At 35.9% G+C, this 22,891-nt stretch overlaps 1 protein-coding gene across 1 annotated transcript; it reads left to right on the top strand.

Moving 5' to 3' along the window:
- The first annotated feature begins 6,361 nt into the window (after window positions 1–6,361).
- LOC142543948 (uncharacterized) lies at window positions 6,362–16,335 on the top strand. The gene is made up of 20 exons (XM_075651165.1): window positions 6,362–6,868; window positions 7,638–7,770; window positions 10,027–10,163; window positions 10,256–10,301; window positions 10,815–11,027; window positions 11,175–11,675; window positions 11,761–11,895; window positions 11,985–12,200; window positions 12,276–12,365; window positions 12,448–12,695; window positions 12,792–12,880; window positions 13,476–13,516; window positions 13,805–13,835; window positions 13,920–14,042; window positions 14,139–14,353; window positions 14,443–14,538; window positions 14,622–14,734; window positions 15,100–15,235; window positions 15,311–15,415; window positions 15,542–16,335. Exons 1-20 carry the CDS (start codon window positions 6,594–6,596, stop codon window positions 15,740–15,742), a joined length of 3,144 nt encoding a protein of 1,047 aa, XP_075507280.1. The 5' UTR covers window positions 6,362–6,593; the 3' UTR covers window positions 15,743–16,335.
- Window positions 16,336–22,891: the final 6,556 nt, after the last annotated feature.

The raw sequence follows: 22,891 nt of genomic DNA on the forward strand, positions 1-22,891 counted from the left end.
CATTAAATTTCAGAATTTCCCCTCAAATACACAAGCTGCTCCTGCTGTAATTTGACAGCAACTTGCTGTTCGGTTCATGAGGTTGGTTTGAGTTCTTGGCTGGCTTTTAGCCCATGGCCTTGGACTGGACAGTACCTCAATGAGTTAGGAAAGTCATGTTTTTGGCCGTTCATGATTTGGTCGAGTTTAGAGGTCGTACGAGAATTTACGGTGAAAAGTGCCAAAAGACTCTCGAAAGAGTGTTTTATGTTTTTGGATTCCTTTCACCTATTTTCGTGTTTTACAGTTATTATGCTTATTTTTCAGTATGTTTGGGGTATTTTTAATCATGGTTAAACGTCGGTTTAATGTTGGTTCGGGTTGGTACGAATCCATTGTTAAAAAGCAAGTTGTTGGTCCGAATCGTCTAGTTTTTGGTTCTATTGTTAAAATTTTGTCAAGTTAAGATTTATTGCATGTGTCACATATTAGTAGCATGTCGCAGCAAGCCTGGGAACGATCCAACTCATCCGGTAAAATTAAGGTTATAATTATATTACATGCATAAAAATATAAAATGTTTATTTTTGAGATATATGTTATATGTCTTGTGGCCACCTTATGCTTATGGGTTTGGAAGTCGGTAGGCGCAACCGAGGACCTCTCCACCTGGTGACTTACGACCGGTTTATGATTATGTATGGGTACGGACATCCAGTCCAAGGTCTGTGATTGATCTCTACCGCCCAGTATACTTTGGTTTAGTCTGATCAGGCGCTTACGTTATGTTATGGGCCACTTGCTTAGAAACATTATCTCTACCAGAAAATTATGATATGTTATGACAGAGCTCTATTGAGCAAAGCTTTTACGTATGATTTTCAGATATGCACATAGTTATAATTATTCATGATGCTATTTTCACCATACGCTTTACGATACTTTATTTTTACGTTGCATGCGATTTTATGATATATTTACTTGTTATTCACGATATATACATGTTGAGTCTTTAGACTCACTAGACTTGATTGTTGTAGGTATTGATGAGGTCGGGACCGCGGACGGAGACCAGTGAGCGATCTTGGGACAGCAGTAGTAATCCCGAGGACCTCATGATTTAATTTATGCACCTTTTATTATTCAAACTCAGTTTTAATACGTTGGATTATTTTTAAGTTGATGTTTACGTTTAATTATTTTTAAATTGTTGGTTGAAAACAATATTTGCTTCCGCTGTTATTTTAAAATTAAGATTATTTACATGTTTACTTTAATTAAATGGGACAAGATAATTTTTTATTTAGAAAATTTTTAATAATTCCGCAAAATTACGAATACAAAATACGGGCCTTTACATATTATAACCTCGAATTTCAACTTTTCTTACAATTCTCAATATTAAAAGATGGATAACCATACTTATCGTATATTACCTTCCTTATTTTATACCCAAAATATTCATCAACTTATCATATTTCAACCTTAAAATCCCAAATGCATCTGCTAACGCTTAGATTTTCAAGCCTAATATCGATTCATTCTTAAAAACCCTTGATTAACATTCATTATCCCACTATAACCAAGATATCCCAAGGTTCCAAATATACTTAAAAGTCTAAATCATCGAAAACTCTTATCAATTAACCCATTCAATTTTCACTTATTGTTACATCAGTTCCCAAATTCATTAACAATTGCAAAATTAATTCTTAGTTTCCTCAAAAATTATCTAATTGATCCTTAATTTCGAAAATCCTACGATTAACCCATAAGTTTTTGGCATTCTTATTCCCTTCTATAGGTTTCCCATAACATAAATTTCGAAAATTTAAACTTACTTACCCAAAAATCAATTCTCATAAGCAGTCTTACCTTTCATCAAACTTAAAATCCCAGTTTATACCTTTTCTTACTTCCAAAGATAATCGCAGTCCTCGAATAATTATTATTTATGTCTAATTCCCAAGAATTTATTCAACTAGCAACCACGAGTCATCAGTATTTTCTTAAAAAAATCTACGTGTCCCAAAAGCATTCATAATATTCACGATTAACTTATGGCCCAAAAAGTAGAACATCAATACTAAAACCCAAAAATAAACATAGTCCAATTCCACCACAAAGCCAACATGCGTTGAAATCAAATTATTTCTTATTTCATATCGTATCACGTATAAAAATCCTAAAGCATATAAATCATATATTATCATAAAGCTATTAAACATGTGACGTAAACATATAATTCATATAATTATGAAGGTAACATCATAACATCATATAAAGCATGTAAACTTACAGATTGAGGCTTGACGACTGAGCTTCTCGGCACTGATGGTGGCACAACCCTTTACAGAATCATTGCTCTGATACCAACTGAAACGTCTGCCTTTCGTTTACTTAACTTGTACTAGATTTTTTTTTTAAACCTTACATAGCATCGGCCAAACCATACATATTTGTTTAAAATATTTTTGACATCATTTAAAAATAAACAACCAACTTACATTTGAAAATCAAAGGAAATAACATAAAATCATCTAACAATTTTCTAAACCTAAAAATAATATTTGAAAAGTATAGCCCATACTATAACCTCTCAAAAACCACTCATAAATAAATAAAAGTCATAAAAATATCTTTAACATAACTTAAAATCATAAATCATAACTAGTGCGAAAAACTAAATACATATACAGATCACATACAACAGTGAAAAATACTTGTACTTAAAATATCGTTTTCATGAAGATGCATAAACTTTAAACATAACTATTTTTGTAAACATTTTCATGATGCATGAACTTTAAACATAAACATTTTCTTAATGATGCATCAACTTTAAACATAAACATTTTCATAAGCTTTTCATAAATATTTTCGTAAACCATTTCATATCATCCTCGACGTATTCATATGAACATGCATGACATAAACCTCAACATTTTCTTTTTCCTCATTTCATAACATAAATCTTTTCATCATGATCATAAACATTTTTTTCCTTTTTATTGAATTTAGATCGTTAATTGTGACTTTCTTCAATCCTCAAAAGTCGATGGATCCACCTACATGAAACCACAGTACTGGGCGGCGGGGACATCAGCAACATAAGATCGTCAACTGAGCCTTGGCCTATCCTCAATCATATCCTCATATCCTCATTTGTCGATTGATTCATCTACATGAAACCACAGTACTGGGCGGCGGAGACATCAGTGACATAAGATCGTCAATTGAGCCTTGGCCTATCCTCATTTGTCACAATTACTTAAATTTCATCAACGTTTCATATTTTATCACTTTATAAAATCATGCAAAAATATCCTTTTCTTTTGAAACCAAGAATGCAACATGTATTTTAAATGTCAACCTTAAATCATAAAAATCCAAGGACATTTAAAAATCATAATTTAATCATGTAACATTTCATAAACATTTGAATTAATCATAACAGCATAAAAACGGCATTCAGGGCACTGTCATGACCTTTACTAATTTTTAAGTATAAAAAGACCGTTTTACCCATGGACGTGACATTTTACGATTTTTACTTTTTCTTGATTTCATTGACTCTAACATGTCCTAAATAATTATTTAAGCTTACGTGAATTTTCCCATATTTTTATTTGGTACGAATCAATGACTTTTAAATTAATCTTTAAATATAACATATTAATGTGTTTTAATCCCGAATTAAACCAAACCTTGGTATAAAATTCTCAAATTAAAAACTTAGACTTTTAATAATTATTTGAGCTTAAAAATAATTTTCCATAATTTTATAAAGCTGAAAACTAGGCGTTTCAATTAATTCGTTAATTAGCATTTCGTGCGGCGATTAAATTCCGGATATATCCAAAACTCATTATTTTGATCCCAAATTTTAAACATAGCATTTTTATTATTTATTTTACCCTTCCAAGTCATGAGCCACACCCGTGGACTCATGGATTAAATTTTAGCTTTATTATTTTCGATTTTGACACACTAACGAACCCACCGAACCATCTCCCAATTTACTCGAGCCACGCCCGAGCCACCTTTAGCCAAAACTAGCCAAACAACCTAGGGACCCTACTAACCAAGCTCAGCCCGAAAAACCAGCCCTGGCCCGCTCAAAAACTCGCTGGAAACTGCCTTCAGAACCTGCGCTTGGATGAGACTCACGCATATAACTCCTAGTGACTCTAGGATTCTTCCAGCCTTTAAGCACCGAGCCCACCTGACCCTAACCAACCCTGGACCATGGCAAGACCCTACCCCGACCAGCCTAAGCCCTGAACCCAAGCAGCGAGGCCCCTGAACCAAAGGACAGTCGCCTCGCGCCCAAGCATCCCTCGCTACTGCTGCTATATTTGTGGAGGTTCTTACCCAGGCGATCACCGAGCCCAGCCATTCCTAACCCTCACTGGACCATCCTAAGGCACCATTTAGACCACTTAGCCCAGCCCCATACTGAGCCACCCTCTGAAACCTCTCGGCCCCTATTGATCACGCGCGGGAAGAGTCCTTTCATGCAAGGACTCTTCTCCAGCCACCTAGCGCTAGTCCTAGCCCTCCGAGGACCCTTCCTAGGACCTAACCATGACCCCTTGGACCCAACCACCAGGCCTGGTCGAGCCACTTGACCCCATGCATCAATACCGAGCCCTTCAAAGTCCCATGACAGCAACCTTGTCCCTACTTGTTTCTTGTTCTTGTGTAGCTTTTTGGGTTGTTCTAGGACCCCTTAAACTTGTGTAAAACATAACCCTAACACATCCTAATCATTGCAGCCCCTTAGGTACAAGAAATTCATGGTTTTTGAGATCAAAATACATGTTTTAAAACCACATAATATGCATGTGCGAAAATATTAAGATATGTGGTTGTTTTCATAGAAAAACATGATCAAATAAATACTATGGTGTGATAGATGTTTGAAGGAAAGAAATATGGCGTGCCTTTGCGTATTAAACGAACGAAAACGAAGCGGCGATGCGAAGAACGACGACGTACACCTTGGCCGAATATCCCTTGGACTTACAAAGCTTTTCCCTTGATTTTTCTCTTGTGTGTGCCGTGTGTTTGAGTGCAAGGGAGAGTTTTGATTTGTGTAAAAGAGGTGGCATGGGCGTGGGATGATAATGAATTGGGGTTGGGTTTTGTGCATATTTTATAGTTAATAAATCAATAATTAAGCTTAGACCCATTAAGAAGTTAATTAGACCCAATTAATCTCATTAGTGATTAATTAAAATATTAGAAATAATTTTGCTTAAATAAGTTTGTGAATTTATTAGCCGTGTTGCCACAAAGTTCGTATTTTTGTTGAAAATTTAACACCGATAAAAATTACATCCCAGCGTATAAAATCACCTCAAAAACCCCTTATTTTCAAAAATAAGAAAAAACATCACCTATATTTTAAATAATTAAAAACAATTAACCAATAAAAACATTTTCTATTTTTCAGCCCTCGGTCTCCGTTCCTCGATCGCAACTCGAATACCCTTTAAAAATACATTTTTATACGACCATGTAGAAAAATATGTTTTAAACATGCAAAATACATAACATAATTAATTATGCAATTAAATCATTTAATTAAAATACACAAAGAATTTAATAATTACATGCATGTGGTTTGCGTGGACCTTTGAATTTCCGGGACGTTACAAAAAGTAAGTGCTGATTTATCGTAGTTAACCATCTGACGCGATGCCTTTTCATACATCTTGTATACAATCTTCTCGAAAGGCCATGAAGAAAACCAAACTGTCATATCCAAAGAAAAGAAGTGATATAACAAGACATGACCTCGCAAGCTTCACTCCCTTAAAAATATTATTGTTCTGCTTTAGTAAGAATCAGTTATAATCCTTGAGCACACATCACAAAAAGATAGAAGGTATAAAGGGGATAGAGGATCCCCCTTTGAGGTTTTAGGGTACCAATAGTGGATTTATTAATCCTTGACAAATAAGAAGCATAACTAACACAACTCGAAATAAAATCTACCCAAGATTCTGCAAAACCAATTTAATCATCAGAGCTTTTAGAAAATTCCATTCTATACAATCGTATGTTTTATTCATATCAAGTTTAAGAGCTGCAAATCCCGATTTATTTTTCTCATTATTCCGGATCAATGCATATGTTCAAAACCAACCACCACATTATCCACTGTCAAACGACCTGGTATGGAAACGCTCTGACAAGGATCAATAATATATGGTAAGATAGGTCGAAGTCTTGGTAAGTGCACATGACACAATTTTATAAATATTGCATAAACTATGGGCTTATAATCTTTCAAAGTCATAGGATCATGACCGTCGGAATTAGTGTAATAAGTGTTGAGTAATTTGAGTTCCACTCCGTGAGATCTCCTCGTTCATTATTGTAGAGTTATGGAGGGGCTAAAACAGCCCGACGACAGCAAAGCAGCCCGGCCCTAAAATAGGACCCGAAACCCGTCCCCACAACATTCCCCCAGCGCCGCCGTCTGTCACTCCCTTGTACATAAAGCAAACAAAAATCCCTCGCCTTCCTCCTCCTAGGTTTCCGCATTTTCTATCTCCAGCCTCTTCTCATCCCTTTCACGAAGAGATAACGAAGTGATTGTGCAAATGGCGCAGTCGCTGGAACTTCTGCTTATTCAATTCTTGATGCCGGACAACGATGCGCGGCGCCAGGCGGAGGATCAGATTAAGCGGCTTTCCAAGGATCCGCAGGTGGTTCCAGCACTTGTCCACCACCTCCGCACTGCTAAGACCCCCAACGTCCGCCAGCTTGCTGCCGTTCTCCTCCGCAAGAAGATTACCGGGCATTGGAGCAAGCTCTCTACGCAGCTCCGCCAGGTGGTCAAGCAGTCACTAATTGAAAGCATCACCATGGAACATAGGTTTGTAAATTATACAGGTTGTTTTTTTGAACTATTCTTTCCATTGTTTTGTTGAAGATAATTATGCTGGTCACACTTCAATTAGGCGCGTGTTTGTTGTGACACAGAATTCTTTATTTTTAATGATTGTAAGATGATAGGCATGATTTTGGCAGAGTGCTAAATTGGAATTGATTTGTATGATTTTTCTTTATAATATTTGTTCAAAGTCCTGGGTTTTGATCTGTCAAGACACACTGGACGTGCTTTGTACTCTGAACTGTGCATATTTTTGCTGAAGTATGAACCATTTTTATTTGTCTTTTCGAAAATGATGTAACATACTTTTCTCTTATGTTTTTTCTGGTCATAATCGGCGAGACATTGTTATTTCTGTACCACATTCTTCCTGAGTCCTGAGGTGGACCCTGTTTGATTTTTTTTGCCAATAAGGTTTGTTCCCCCTTTTGATTTTGATAGGCATGAAAAGGTTGGTTTTTTATCCTAGCATGTTGCCCTCAGCAGAGTCCCCTTTAATTTTTGGTGTAGCTAGTGAACAATAAAATCCTCATTCAGTTATTTGATACCCTTTTTGTTCATATTTGCATATCCAAATTTACATAACACATTGAGAGGATAATCATGCTAAATTCCTTCCTCTGTCAAATTTAGAGGGATTTGAGGTCTTCCACTAATCAAATTGTGCTTCCCGTTACTATTTATTTGTTGTATTGAACATCATTTGCAGATTCTGATGATCAGATGATTGTTTGTGTCTATGGTTTTGCAGTGCACCAGTGAGGCGAGCTAGTGCAAACGTAGTGAGTATCATAGCCAAGTATGCAGTCCCATCTGGAGAATGGCCAGATTTGTTGCCATTTCTATTCCAATGCAGTCAGAGCGCTCAGGAAGAGCACAGAGAAGTATGTTTTCACTCTCCATTCCTTCTTCATATTTTCTTAATTTTTTTTGTACTACTATCAGCAATTTGCATAAACTTTAAGTGGTGACACAGTTGACTGTCCAAGAGTTTTGAGACTTGGGTATTAGAGCCACCTTTTCTAAGAAGTGTACTTTATCAGTTTAACTTGAAAGATGTTCCTAATATCCTATGGTGAATGCCCTTAGGAAGAGTTCGGCCTAACCCACTGTGCTACGTAGTAGTTCTAAACTGCTATGAAGTGTGACCCGTGTCCATGCACTAGCTCGTAGCTATTTTAGGCTCTAGATGCAAGAGAGACATCGGGCCACCCCTTCTTACCATCCATTGTGGTTGGTTTTTTCTGAACACTTGTACGTTGTGCTAGGGACATGTCTCAAGAAGAGAGCTTTAAGACTACAAAGGAGAGAGGGATCCAGGTGATCTAATATTGTTGAGTTGCCGAACAAATAGGAAATTAGATCCTTATTTCATCCTTTGCGGTATATGATATGATGATCAGTCACGAAATCACAAACTATCACAAGTTATTCATCTCAGTGGTGTTACCAGCGAATAAGGAGCCTCAGTAAATGAGCTGATATTATTGGAAATGAAATTGAGTGGTGTCTTCGGTTGGTAAAAGAGAACTAATTGATTGTTTAATCCATAAATATGATTAAGATACAGGGATTCCAGATATTTTACGTTTTGCTGAGACGTGGACCCTAAAATTTGTTATTCGCATATGTTACTGGGAGAAGTGGTCGTCTTTTCTAAAATGTTAAATCTTGTTTCCATGGAAGACTCTAACAAGAGTGTATTTTTTGTAGAGATTTACTGACTTTTTTGAATAATAGGCGTAGGTGTAATTGATAGATTTTTATTAATTTGTATAGAATTTCAGAGAGATGTAAAAGATTTTCATAGACTCTTGTAGATTTACTTTGGTGGATTTTTTTACAGATATTTATAAATTTTTTCATAAATTTCAATGGAATTTGTACCTAAAAAGAAAAAATAAGTACATTAAAATATATTTAATTAATATAATTTTATAAAGTTTTTGTATGTTTATTCCATATAATTATCCTTATATATATATGTATGTATGTGTATGTGTGTGTGTGTGTGTTGATGTGTGTATCTTCGTAATCGTAAATTTTAAAAAGATATTAACGCTAAATTAATGCATAACATATATACGTATATATATAAATATATATGTATATAAATAATATATAATATCTGTTCAATAAGTGAAAAAATTATTAAATTTAATTATTAAAAATAATTTATCATTACTTTCGATTTTTGGAGGATAAAATTTTATTAAAAATTTATGATTTTCCTATATATAGCACCTAATAGAATTTCAAAATTAAAAGTTATAAAATAAAGTGAATAATATTTAATATATTTTAAAAAACAAGTTCTTTTTATGAATTATATCATAAAATATTTTAATTTTCTTTTGAAAAAAATTTGTAGCAATGGTTGTTTTTTTACCATTTTTGTGACACGATTGTTCAACTATTTAAAAATTAAACGATTTTTTACCATTTTTGTGACACGATTGTTCAACTATTTAAAAATTAAACGATGTTGTAGCTTTTTGGGCTATAATTTAATATTATAATTAATAATATAAATTATATATTAAAATAACAAAATCAAATCCAATTTTCCAATTGCCAAAGTTCAGAAAACTTAAAATCTATTACTTTTTAAATCTTTTTTTCATTTCAAATTGCAGAAGTTAGTTAATCAATAATTTAGAAAATAAGTCTACCTAAATCTGCTAAAAACGAAAAAAATTGAAGATGAAAGAAAGATTTATATATTGAAACATGATTTGAAGGGGGAAGTGAGACGTGTAGAAACATGACCTCATTGAAAATTTGAATATCTCTAGACTTGTATAAATATTTTAAAATTAAAGGTTGAATATCACATGAATTTTTAAAACTCCACGAAAGTGTATTTTGGATACCACTAGATGTATATCGAGTTTATAAAAATCTATAACAAATACCTTGACTTTTAAACTCCAAAAAAATCTTTAAAAGTCATTAATTCTCCCACAATGAATACGCCACTCCTAAGTGAAAGAGGGACTATCTCTTTTGTATATGGGCTTAATCTTTCCAATTCGAGTTTTTCTATATGTGCCTGTGTGTGTGTATGTATATATATATTCAATAGATGGACATGCTTGTTGAGTATAAAAGGCTAAATAATGGCTTTTTCATGATTCAAGGTGGCGTTGATACTTTTCAGCTCCTTGACAGAAACAATTGGGAATTCGTTTCGACCGTACTTTACAGATTTACAGGCTCTGCTACTAAAATGCCTACAAGATGAGACCAGCAATCGTGTTAGAGTTGCTGCTCTCAAGTAAAGATTTGCTTGAATAATTGTTTGATGGTTGTACTTTTGTCTAGATACATGAGCGTCATGATTAAACATGGTGCATTTTGTTGTATCAGGGCCGTTGGTTCTTTTATGGAGTTCACTCATGATGAGAATGAAGTGGTGAGTGATTTTATTCTCTACATCTACCTCTTACAGATTCACTCTTATAGTATAATTAAATTCTAGATGTAACACATTACTGCATTTTAAAATTCTCTTGCAAATGATGGTTATGTTTAAGTGATGATCTCAACTTAGTCTTGCCATAATCGTGATTTCTTAGCCTCCTGAAAATGAAAATGGATCATCTGCATTATTAAGCTGAGTTGATAGGCTGGTCTGTCCTTTCTAACAAACCCCTTCATTGTAGCATTCTATGACAGATTCACTCTTATAGTATAATTAAATTCTAGATGTAACACATTACTGCATTTTAAAATTCTCTTGCGAATGATGGTTATGTTTCAGTGATGATCTCAACTTAGTCTTGCCATAATCGTGATTTCTTACCCTCCTGAAAATGAAAATGGATCATCTGCATTATTAAGCTGAGTTGATAGGCTGGTCTGTCCTTTCTAACGTACCCCTTCATTGTAGCATTCTATGACTAATGCTCCTACGGCCTACCTGCAGGTCAAGTTTCGAGAGTTTATTCCCAGCATTTTGAATGTGTCAAGGCAATGCCTTGCTTCTGGTGAAGAGGATATTGCTGTACTTGCTTTTGAGATTTTTGACGAGCTAATCGAGTCTCCAGCTCCTTTTCTTGGAGATTCTATCAAAGCTATTGTTCAATTTTCTCTTGAAGTTTGTGCAAGTTCTAATCTGGAATCCAACACTCGCCATCAGGTTAGCAGTGTGAACTGCCATATTTTTTTCCTAATTTCTCAGAATTCCACTCTTTTGTGGTAATTTTGAATTATAAAAAATGAATTGGTTATTTTTCTGATCCATGCTTTAATTACATTTTGTTTTTCTCCTTTTCCCTCATGTTAGGCTATTCAAATAATTTCATGGCTTGCAAAATATAAGTCCAATTCCCTAAAAAAGTACAAGCTGGTTGGACCAATCCTGCAAATTATGTGTCCGTTACTTGCAGAATCCACTAACGAAGAAGATGATGATCTAGCACCAGACCGAGCTGCTGCGGAAGTTATTGATACCATGGCTATAAATCTTCCAAAGCAAGTATTTTCACCTGTTTTTGAGTTTGCTTCTTTAAGCAGTCAGAATGCCAATCCAAAGTTTAGGGAAGCTTCGGTTACCGCTTTAGGCGTTGTATCAGAAGGTTGTTTAGAGTTGATGAAAACCAAATTGGAGCCTGTACTTCATGTTATTTTGGGAGCACTTAGGGATCCCGAGCAAATGGTACGAGGGGCTGCATCCTTTGCGCTTGGTCAATTTGCTGAGCATCTGCAGCCTGAGATAGTATCGCATTATGCAACCGTTCTTCCTTCTATATTGAATGCCCTAGAGGATGCATCTGATGAAGTAAAGGTGACCATTTGATGCCACCTGTATTACACCTATATTACATTGTATATTTGCCTAACCTGGCAACTTTTTACTTTTTATTTGTCAGGAGAAGTCATATTATGCATTGGCAGCATTTTGTGAGAACATGGGTGATGAAATTCTTCCTTTTCTGGATCCTTTGATGGGAAAATTACTTGCTGCACTCCAAAGTAGTCCTCGTAATTTGCAGGAGACTTGCATGGTAATATTTCAAGGCTTTTTCATGAGTAATATTGTGCTTCAAATTAATTTGGTATTCTCAATTTTAAAATCCTTTGTATGTTATTGTAGTCCGCAATTGGTTCAGTTGCAACTGCTGCAGAACAAGCTTTTGTTCCATATGCTGAAAGGGTTCTTGAGTTGATGAAAATTTTCATGGTGCTTGCAAATGATGAGGACCTCCGATCGCGAGCAAGGGCTACTGAGTTAGTTGGAATAGTTGCAATGTCTGTTGGGAAGGCTAGGATGGAACCAATATTGCCCCCCTTCATTGAAGCTGCTATATCGGTATGTACTTTTTTGCTTCACAATGTGCAGAAATGATCATTTTTGAGACATTTGATTTAGGGTTTAGTAGTCCAGGGTTTTGGGTTAGAGTTCAGTGAGCTTCGGGAGTACACCCATGGGTTTTTCAGCAATGTGGCTGAACTCTTAGGTGATTCATTTGCTCAGGTATTCCATCTTGTATTAATCTTACTGTTATGTGCTTATAATAAACATGACATAAAAAAATCCTATATGCCTATTTGTACAGTACCTTCCTCATGTAGTTCCTCTGGCATTTTCCTCCTGCAACCTTGATGATGGCTCTGCTGTGGATGTTGATGATTCTGACGAGGATGAAAATGTCAGCGGATTTGGCGGTGTATCATCTGATGACGAAGTACATGATGAACCGAGAGTTCGTAATATCAGTGTGAGAACTGGTGTTTTGGATGAAAAAGCAGCCGCTACTCAAGCTCTTGGCTTATTTGCTCTGCATACAAAGATTTTCTACGTGCCGTATCCTTGATTATGTATTTTATAAAGATGCGAACTTTTCCAGATTAAATATTGAAACATGTTTATGATATCTGGATACCTTAATTTGGATTTAAGGTACATAGAGGAGACCCTGAAGATTTTGGTTAGACACTCTACTTATTTTCATGAGGATGTTCGGCTTCAGGCGATAACCTCATTGAAATGTGAGTCACAATGCCTGAGATGTACGTCTGTTATCATCTGGCTTGTTACACTTCAGTGATTGGATCTAAACATTCTCGTGCTTGGCACATTTATCCGAAGACAATTCCCGACAAGCTTATTTTATGTAATTGTTGACATCCTAAAGAATTCACATGTGTGTGTTGCCTAGTATTTCGAGGCTCAAAACCAAATCTTACCTTGTGCATCTACTGTGAAAAATAATACTGCTTTCAGATATTTATGTTGTATATAAATTAACATTAAAATACCAAAATTAAATGCATATTTGTTGAGATGCCCAGTTTTCTTTTAGACTGCAAGAAGAATATATGCCTGCTGGCTTTGATGGCTTTCTCTGGATTGCGGTAGACAGTTGGGATAGATTGTGGTTCTCCGTTTATTTGTTCATTGGCTTGTCTGAACTCGAAATGCATTGTTGCATTTTAGATATGTTGCTGACCTAATCCTCTTGGGATTATATTTAGCTGTCAACTTAGTTTCTATACTGGTGCTCTGTTGTGATACTTTTTATCTGTCCATTATCTACTTATATTGGATCTCAGGTCTTACTTTTGGATTTAATTATGATGGCAGATATTTTGACAGTCATTCAAGCAGTATCCCAGAATCATAATGTAAGTGTAGAATGACCGCTCCTTTAATAAATTTCAGCTCATTATCTATGTGTGGAATTGACTTGTTTATGGTGAAAGAGCTCTGTGCGTTCTGGTTCCAATTGTGAGTAGCTTGTGATTTACCATCTGATAAAACTATTGCTTTATTTGCTTACTATTTCTTATTCTTGTACATTTTTTTGAATTCGTCGAAATATCTTTTATATTTTATGTTTAGTGGTTCCTTTATTTGTTGTCGATTTATTTTGGGCAAATATTTATCATGATGAATTATGTTTTTTTTTGCAGGAAGGAATCACTAAGACAAAAGAGGTTCTTGGTGAGAGTCTCATAACCGTTGCAACTTCAGGATTTTTGTATGCTAATCTCATCTATATGTTGTCCATGGTTTCTTGGTGGACAGATACTATAATGGACATCTATGTGAAAGCAATGACGGAAGATGATGACAAGGAAGTTGTTGCTCAAGCCTGTATGTGCATTGCCGACATCATTAATGATTTTGGGTACTTGGCTGTCGAGCCTTGTAAGTTGTGAAACTTGATTGTCTGTTATGTCTTGTTGAACGTTTGGTCATAAAAAATTAATATGCTTCCTTCCTTTTTCTATGTTCCAAATAAAGACATGCCTTCACTTGTTGAAGCTACTTTGGTATTACTCCGTGAGGAATCTACATGTCAGCAGATTGAATCGGACGGTGAGATTGAGGAGGACGCTGAACATGACGAAGTGCTCATGGATGCAGTTTCTGACCTCCTCCCTGCCTTTGCAAAGGCAATGGGTGCTCAATTTTCTCCAATTTTTTCGCAGCTGTTTGAACCTTTGATGAAGTTTGCGGTTAGTTGTCAGCATTTGTAAATCATGTAACTCCGATTACTTCTTTTTTATTGTTGTATTCTTTATGGCTTTGTTAATTACTATTACAGAAAGCATCACGCTCACCACAAGATAGGACTATGGTTGTTGCCAGCCTTGCAGAAGTTGCGCAGCATATGGGTGCTCCAATTTCTAGCTATGTTGATGTAAATTTTATTAGTTAAATCACAAACAACTTTAATTTCTTTTTGAGGGAAATCAATTTATGGAGACCATTACTATCTTTTAGGTTGTGATGCATCTTGTACTCAAAGAACTAGGATCAGCTGATGCGACAAATCGGAGAAATTCAGCATTTTGTGTGGGCGAGCTGTGCAAAAATGGTGGTGACTCTGCCTTGAAGTATCCTTCTACATGCTGGAGTCTCTTTCAGTAATAAATTACTGTCACCATATATGCATACACATCGCAGTATTGGAACTGTTGACTCTCTCAGAAAACAGTTACCAAGAATATAACGTAACATGTCTGTTAGAACTTTACAGTGTGGTTGTGGATTAAATTTTCAAAACCTTCCTCCACAGTGATTTATTCTCTCATATTTATGCTACCTTTTTCCCAGTCCATCAGTGATTAATATTGGATTTGTACCGTTCATTAAGTTCACGTTCAACGCAACCGTCTCTTTTCCTTCTGACCTTTTGCTGTGTCTGTGTGTGAGATAGAATATCTTTTTGCTATCTTTGTCCTCCTTACATGCACAAAAGATATTACGCTGATGTTTTAAGTTGCCTTCACCCCCTGTTTGGAGAGTCCGAGCCAGATAATGCGGTGAGGGACAATGCTGCGGGTGCAGTGGCAAGGATGATAATGTCTCACCCCGAGTCGATTCCACTCAACCAGGTTGGTTTTTCCCCTCTTCAATTTTGATTTCCTATTTTTATAATGTGTCCTATATTGACTCATTTGGTGTGTCAGGTCCTTCCTGTTTTCTTGCAAGTGCTTCCATTGAAAGAGGATCGTGAAGAATCTCTGACTGTCTATGGCTGTATCTGCAATCTAGTTATATCATCTAATACTCAGGTATTAAAATCATTTTGGGCCAATTCTGTTCATACCTTGTATTTATTTTACAATCAATTATTTTTATGCTGTACCATATATGTCCATCTCCAACTCTCAGGGATATTTGTTTTTCTTCATTCGTAGATACTGTCTTTCGTTCCACAGCTAGTTAATTTATTTGCTGAAGTTGCTGTCTCTCCGGATGAAACTCCGGAAGTTAAGGTTTACATAGGCAGGGCGTTCTCTCACCTTATATCCATTTATGGTCATCAAATGCAACCTCTCTTGGGCAATCTTTCACCGACCCAGGCTAATGCTCTAGCAGCAATTGCGCCTAAGAGCTGATATTGAAACAACACGTCTGGTGTATTTTTACTGCTCTTAGAGAGAGCTACAATCTTGGACCAATGTTTTTATTTGTCAATTCTTGGAAAGAGATTCAAATTCCGATATACTCCCAGTGAGGTATGAAACTAACTAATTGGAAAAAAAGTATATTTGAATTACATTATGTGGAAATACACAAACTGGTTTATGTGCTGTGTGTGCGTGTATTGTTATTGATCTGTTATTTTAACAGGGTTCAGCATCAAACTAGTCTGGGTTTGGCTAGCGTTTGCTGAGAATACCAACACATTATAACAAAGCTTTAGCCTCATGATAATTTTAAATTCCCGTTTTCCCCAATGATGAGAATCTGTGTCTTTAACAGTTGCACTGTAATTAATTATCATGGTTGTTTATATGACAAATTGTTGTTGGCAACTATAATTGCTCTTGGGATAAAAAAGTATTGGTTGGGATACTAAATAGTTTTAAATGACTTGAGTCGACCGCTACTAATAGCTAAAGGTTTGGATTAAGCGAATTGCTCTTATAGAGTCAAGATGATGTATTGAATGAGTCGAAACGCTATTAAATGAGTCGAACCGCTACTAATAGCTAAAGATTTGGATTAAGCGAATTGCTCTTATAGTAGCTAGTTGGTGCAATTATTGAGTTCCAGTTATTGCCTCTGGCAACCTAACAGTCGAAATGTGGTGGATTGTTTGCTCTACAGTTAATAAAATTTATTTGTTTTCCACTATTGCCAGTAGTTATGGCTTCGATGACCTGATAAATGATCGATAGTAGGATTACAGTTCTCGACAAATTACAAAGTTTGCTCAACTGTAAAGGTCTTGACGTTACTAGTTGCATGCACAATCTTGTTCCACATTTGCCCTCTGTATTAATCTGCCTTTCTCTCGCGTCTCCTCGTACTTATTTTCGCATGAAGGGGGATTTCATTTGTTATTAGGAGTTGATCCTAGCATTGATCCCTCCTAGCATTGATCCCAACTGACTAAAACCCGATTATGTGAAATTCGTTCAACGCTTAATTCTATCATATTTTGCAGGTTTCGCTATTCCCTTCGCAGTTTCCGGTTTTCCAGTTTGGCGATGTTGCGTTTTCTCAAATTTTGGTGTGTATTCTGCGTCCAATTCTTGATTTTTTTCCTGATTTAAGTTATGCTCATTTTGGTTTTTCCGAAAGTGGTTCCAAAATAGCTAAAGAAATCGTGATTTTACCAAATACGTGTGTTTATTAATGCAGAATGAGGTGTGCCTATTTTTTTGTTTTGTTTTGTTTTTTGGCTTGTGATAATATTGTATTGAGCCTTACACTTGATGGACATAAGAAATCCATTTATACATTAGTCCATTAATTGTGCCAAAGAGGTTGTAGACGTCCTCTTCCATTCCTATTGTTACATTTTATACCATTGTTATATTTGTCCAGTTCTCACCATCTATATTATGTTAGGATGTGTTTGGATTCAAGTATTTGTGTAACGCCCGAAAATCAGTTAACGTAGACCGCATGCATGGAAATTATTAAATTTCTAAAATATTTTAATTAAATGTTTTGGATGCGTGAATCATACATTTTGAGTAAATAAATGATTAATTGTATAATTTGTTTGATTTCATGGTCTAAAGATTTTCAGATGAATATTGTTTGTTGGCCGGAACGGAGGACATGAGACGATTGAGGTGTTAAAGATTTAAAAGCTAAATTTTTATTTTTAGTTAAGAGATATTTATTTTAAGTATTTTAAGAATTATTTCGTTTTTAAGGTCAAGTTTAAATTAATTAGTGGGAGTAAGGGATTTTATGTTTTTTATAAAGGATTTTTTTTGAAATAGATATTTTTAAATCTTTTAATTTGAGACATAATGATTTATTAATCTTAATGTGTCTAATTAATTATTTAAAACTTAGGGTTAATAAGGTCCATTAATTAAGTGATTAAGAAGTCTTTATGTTTTTTTATATCACGCACACACCCCCACGAAACACACATACAATCACGTAAAAGCCAAGGTGAAGAGGAGACACGGCCGAGACTTGGAGCTCTTGGGGCAAGGAAGTTTTGAATTTTTTTATCCTTCGTTCTTCGTTTTTCTTCTTCGTTCTTCCTTCCAACAATGATCACTGATCTCCCTTGCATTCCAAGGTGGGTTTTTGGTGAGGTTTTGACAAGAAAAAGGGTAGAAAAAAATAGAAATCGTCTTCCGTTCGTCACCGAGTTTCACCGTTTCGGTATTCATATTTTGAGCGTTTTAAATGCGAAAGCATTTTTCTAAACTTTCTTTTTGCACTATTCAAATCATATTATGTGTGTTTAATCATGTTTGCATGAAAAATATGAAATCCTCCTTTTGTTTTCGTTTTTATGGCATAACATGAACAAAACTTGAGTTTTGTGTTTCTAAATTCATGGTTATGATGCTCAAAGAGGCTGCCATGGTAGGGCTATGGAAGTGACAATTTTCCACACGTTTAATGGTCCATAGGTGCATGTTTAAGGGTTGGACATGATAGGGTGTCATGATGAACAGAAAATAGGGTTTTTATGGGATTAGGGTTTCGAACTTGGCTTCCTAGGAGGGCACGGCTCTTAGCTGCTGTAGAGACATGTTCAAGGGTCCTAAGAGATGCTAGTCAAGGTCCTAGATGGATCAAGGGGCTGCTGGTATAAGTGTAGGCTCGAGTCAAGAGCTTAGGGACGCACAGGTCTTGTAAATGACGGGTTGAGGGTTGTGGCATGCTAGCTGCTGTAGGCTCATTCGAGTGGGGTCCCTAGGGGTGGTCTAGGTCATAAGATGGTCGGCTAGGGCCTGGTTGGGTCGGCCATGGGCTAGGTCGAAGGAATCAACGGTTTGTGCAAGCTAGAGTTTTCGAAAGTGAACAAAATTTTCCGGCATGGTTCTAGGCTTGTTCAAGGGTTTTAATTGGCTTGATTTGGGATGAAAAAGGGTTATTAGGTGTTAATAAGTTATGGTTCAAGTTTGGTCAAGATTTAAGTCGATTCGGGTTAAAATCAGGAACAGTTCAGTTTTAAAACGAATTGGGAAATTAGTTGAGGATCTTAATTTTACGTCTAAGAAATTTTTATGGGTGTATTTTAAGGTGTCATGTTATGTTTAGGGATGAAAAATTTATGTTTAAAATTTGGGAAGAAAATATTAAGTTTTGAAATTATTCGGGGTAAAAGCGCTTCGTTGTTTAGTCATTAAATTATTAAATCGAAAGGCTCAAGTTTACGTCTAAGAAAAATACTAGAGGACAAATTTAAGCTTATATGATGATTTGGGATAGGCTCGAGTCAATAATAAAAGTAAGAAAAAGTCAAAATCGAGAATTTTAGGGTCTAAGGATAAAATGGTCATTTTGCGTCCCGGGTAGTACGAAAGGCTTGACAGTGCCTCGGAAAATCATAATATATGCTAAATTATATTTTAAAATGTGTATGATGATTTATGATAAAGCTGTACAATTTTTACTGTTAAAATGATATTTTTCGAATGTAGGAAGGACACAATATTTTATAATTAAAATGAAAAGAAAAATATTTTGAAGAATGTGAATTGACTGTGAAAAAAAGACATGATATATGATTTTTGGGAATATCGTGAGGGAGAAGGCCTAGAGGGATCCTAACGATCGTATTTCTATTTTACGTCGGTGCCTAGTGCCCGTCCCATGCGCAATGGTGAGCTAAGACTGATCAGTCGACCAGAGGATGCAGATAGTCACTTTCAAGGATCAAACTTCACTCAAAACAATAAATGATGGAAAGTTTTATGATTTAATAATATATGATTATAAGATTTTACGCTAGCTTATTTTACTAAAAAGATTTATTTTAAAGTTGCATGTGCCTGTATATGTATTATTTGTTATGTATGGTTAGAACGTGCTGAGTCATTAGACTCACTAGGTTTGCCCAGAAAGCTTCTTGCTCCTCATCATTCATTTGCTCTTTATTCTTATCTGAAAGTTGTAAGAGGTGGGTGTTTTGGGAAACACTCAGGAAGTGAGAGTCGATCGATTTTCAAAGATACATATAGAACTTAATCTTTAAAGCATCTCTTTAACAAACTTTCAAAACTTATTACTTTTGACTTATCATAACAGAACCGAATCAAATATGAGACACATATTATCATACGATTCAGAGCAATTAAGAAACAATTCAGAACAAACACAACATTGTTACTCGTTTCATTTCTATGGTCAAATTGTCTCTAATATGTTAGTCCTCTAAGGGGTGAGGTAAGAACACAGTTTTATACCAACTGATGGAGGCCAGAAAGAATTACAATTATCGTTCCATTTCAAATCGATTTGTAACAGTGTATCACAGAATTCAGATTTATCGAACAGAATTTATCAGAAGTTTGAAAGGAATTCAGCGGAATCAAGAATATCGAATTCAAAAAGAACATATGTAGCGTCTACTATTTTTAAAAGTGCGGAAATTAATTTTTTTTTTAAAAGCTCACATTTCGAAATATCATTTAAAATAATCGTAATTGTCTGACTGTGAAAGTAGTACAGTTTAAATTAACCAACTCATCCAAAATCATACGTAAACATAGACGAGTACAAATCTTAAATCACCAACGTATGAAAATGTTCATCTCCTCTCAAATCTCATAAATCATAATGCAGAAAACATGCGGTACTCGGGTCGTGTCACCGCACCAGTTCTGCCTGCTCAGATTTCGGCACCTCCAGTCCCCTCACCAACAAGTTCACCTGCATCACCACACGCCTAGTGAGTCTAAAACTCACACACATGTACCAAGAATAACAAGTACATATACATGACACACAGCAGTGAAAAATACCATACTCAACATATCTTTCATGAACTTAAAAGCATAACATAACGTGTCGTGTAAAATCATATCGTGTCAAAACATGTCATCTCGTGTCATCAATATACGTATACATTTTTTTTAATTGAATTCAGTTCATTAATTGTGAATTTCGTATCAGCTCTATTCGATGGTCCACTACGTATAACTATGGTACTGGGCGATGGGGACATCAGCGACGGCATTACCCGTCCACTGAGCCTTGGTCTCTGCTCATCATATTCCATGTCATGTATACATATACATCGTCAGTCACAACCAATTTTCATCCTTCAAAAACATCATCATATTCACCACTTAAGAAAAATATGCATATACGTAACTTTTTCCTCAAAACCAAGCATGCACCGTATTTATCACAATTTCATAAAAATCATAAACATGTTGTGTAAACATTTAAAGCATGATAAAATGTGCTCAGGGCGCTATCAGGATTAAATCTTACCCCGGGTGCAAAATGGTCTGGAAACCCAAAATGACCATTTTACCCATAGACCTCTAAATTTGACCCGAAGCTTACCAAACTCATTAAAATGTCTCAAAAAATATTTAAAAGTATTACTTAGACGTAAACTCGAGTCCGTTTCAAAACTTAACCGATTCGTTTTAAAAACTTGGACCGGAGTCCCGTTTTAACTCTAATCAACCCGAAACTTAACCAAAGTTTTTCCTAACTCAAACCATGACTCAAACCTCCATGATCAGCCTCTAGCCCACTTATTTCAGACCACTTAGGACCTAGAAACAAGCCAAAGATTGCTGGAAATCTCTAGCGTATGCGCACAAATATCCAGCTTGAGCAATGTTATGATAAAAATCATATCTCTCTCATTTCTTATCAAAAATTACGAATTTGCTATCGAATCGAAGATAACAGAGAGTGCTAACAAATCATATGTTTCACACATTTCAGAAAACCAATCAATAAGTTGCAGAATCTGAAATAACCGAGGGTGACGGGTTTTGAGACCCATAAATTCTACAGGTTGAGCGACTTACGATAAAAATCATATCTCCCTCATTTCTAATTAGAAATTACGAATTTACTATCGAATCGAAGATAACAGAGAGTCATATGTTTAACACATTTCCAGAAACCAAACAATAAGTCGCAAAATTTTAAATAACAAAAGGTGACAGGTTTTGAGACACACTTCAAAAAAAATGATCGACCCTCGACTTAACCCATCTAACCATCGACTCCAGCCTACTCTCTGCTGGTCCGGCCTCGAACCATTTCACCTTAAGACCAACACCAAGCTAGGGACTCCCTACTAGACCAAGCAACTCACGGCTACTGCCCATACATTCAGCCATACATGCATCAACCGAAAACAAACCACAAACTCCACCCTACTGGCCTCTAGCACCTCGGTCCGACCCCTAGATCGTAACCAGCCGAGGTTGAGCCATTCTAGACCAATTCTCATACACCTTAGGGTCTGCACCAAGCCTGGTTTAACTCCCCTACATCTGGTGTGGGGACCCGGACGCTAATTCATGTCTTAATCATTATAATGTCAATATAACAATTAAGAAAAGTGAGACTAAATTTTTTCTTTTTTTAAAAAAAATATAAATGCGGAAACGTAATGTAATCTATTTAATATACATGTCAGTATAAAAGTACAAATCATGTACTACAAGTTTCTATCTCAACTAGGTTCAACATCTATACATCGAGTGCTGAATCCTATTCTGCTTCTGGGCACGAATCTCCACGCTAACTAAATCTCTCATCCTCTTCCTGATCCTGATCTGGTTCCACCTGTTGTCAAGCACACATACAAACAAGACAACAGCCAGATAACTCCGGTGAGAATTACATTCCCAGTATAAATCATGTTACATGCCATTCATATAAACAGATATAACAACATGAACAAATATTCATAACATGTATCAAATCAGAAACATGAATCAATACAAACTCTGAATCACACTCTGTGACTCTTAGACTCTGACACGACTCATCCTAATCTAGGGATCCCGATCTGAATAAGAACGTAATAATCTCTCACCTACTCCCTCGATCGCGGTGACGGTACGTTCTTATTACGGACTTTGGTCCTAGCTATACCGAATATTGGAAATAGAATTCGCTCTTCTTCTAAGTCAAATCGATATGACCAAACGTCCGGTCTTGGCGGTTCTGTCCAAGACTAGGCACATCTGCCCTGACATATCTTGCCGAATGTGACAATGTGCAATGGTCCAGCGACTATTCTATCACTATCAGGCCCCTCTGTCACGAGATCAATCGCCTACGACTAGGCGCATCAG

The sequence above is a fragment of the Primulina tabacum genome, chromosome 1 (genome assembly GCF_025594145.1).
Source record: "Primulina tabacum isolate GXHZ01 chromosome 1, ASM2559414v2, whole genome shotgun sequence".
Taxonomy (NCBI): Eukaryota; Viridiplantae; Streptophyta; class Magnoliopsida; order Lamiales; family Gesneriaceae; genus Primulina; species Primulina tabacum.

What these genes read in the sequence shown, in the direction of transcription:
- LOC142543948 (XM_075651165.1), top strand. Translation starts at nt 6,594, where the DNA reads ATGGCGCAGTCGCTGGAACTTCTGCTTATTCAATTCTTGATGCCGGAC. An exon ending in TCATTGAAGCTGCTATATCG is followed by an intron (nt 12,201 to 12,275) that starts GTATGTACTTTT and finishes TTAGTAGTCCAG; the next exon opens with GGTTTTGGGTTAGAGTTCAG. An exon ending in GGTGGTGACTCTGCCTTGAA is followed by an intron (nt 14,735 to 15,099) that starts GTATCCTTCTAC and finishes CATGCACAAAAG; the next exon opens with ATATTACGCTGATGTTTTAA.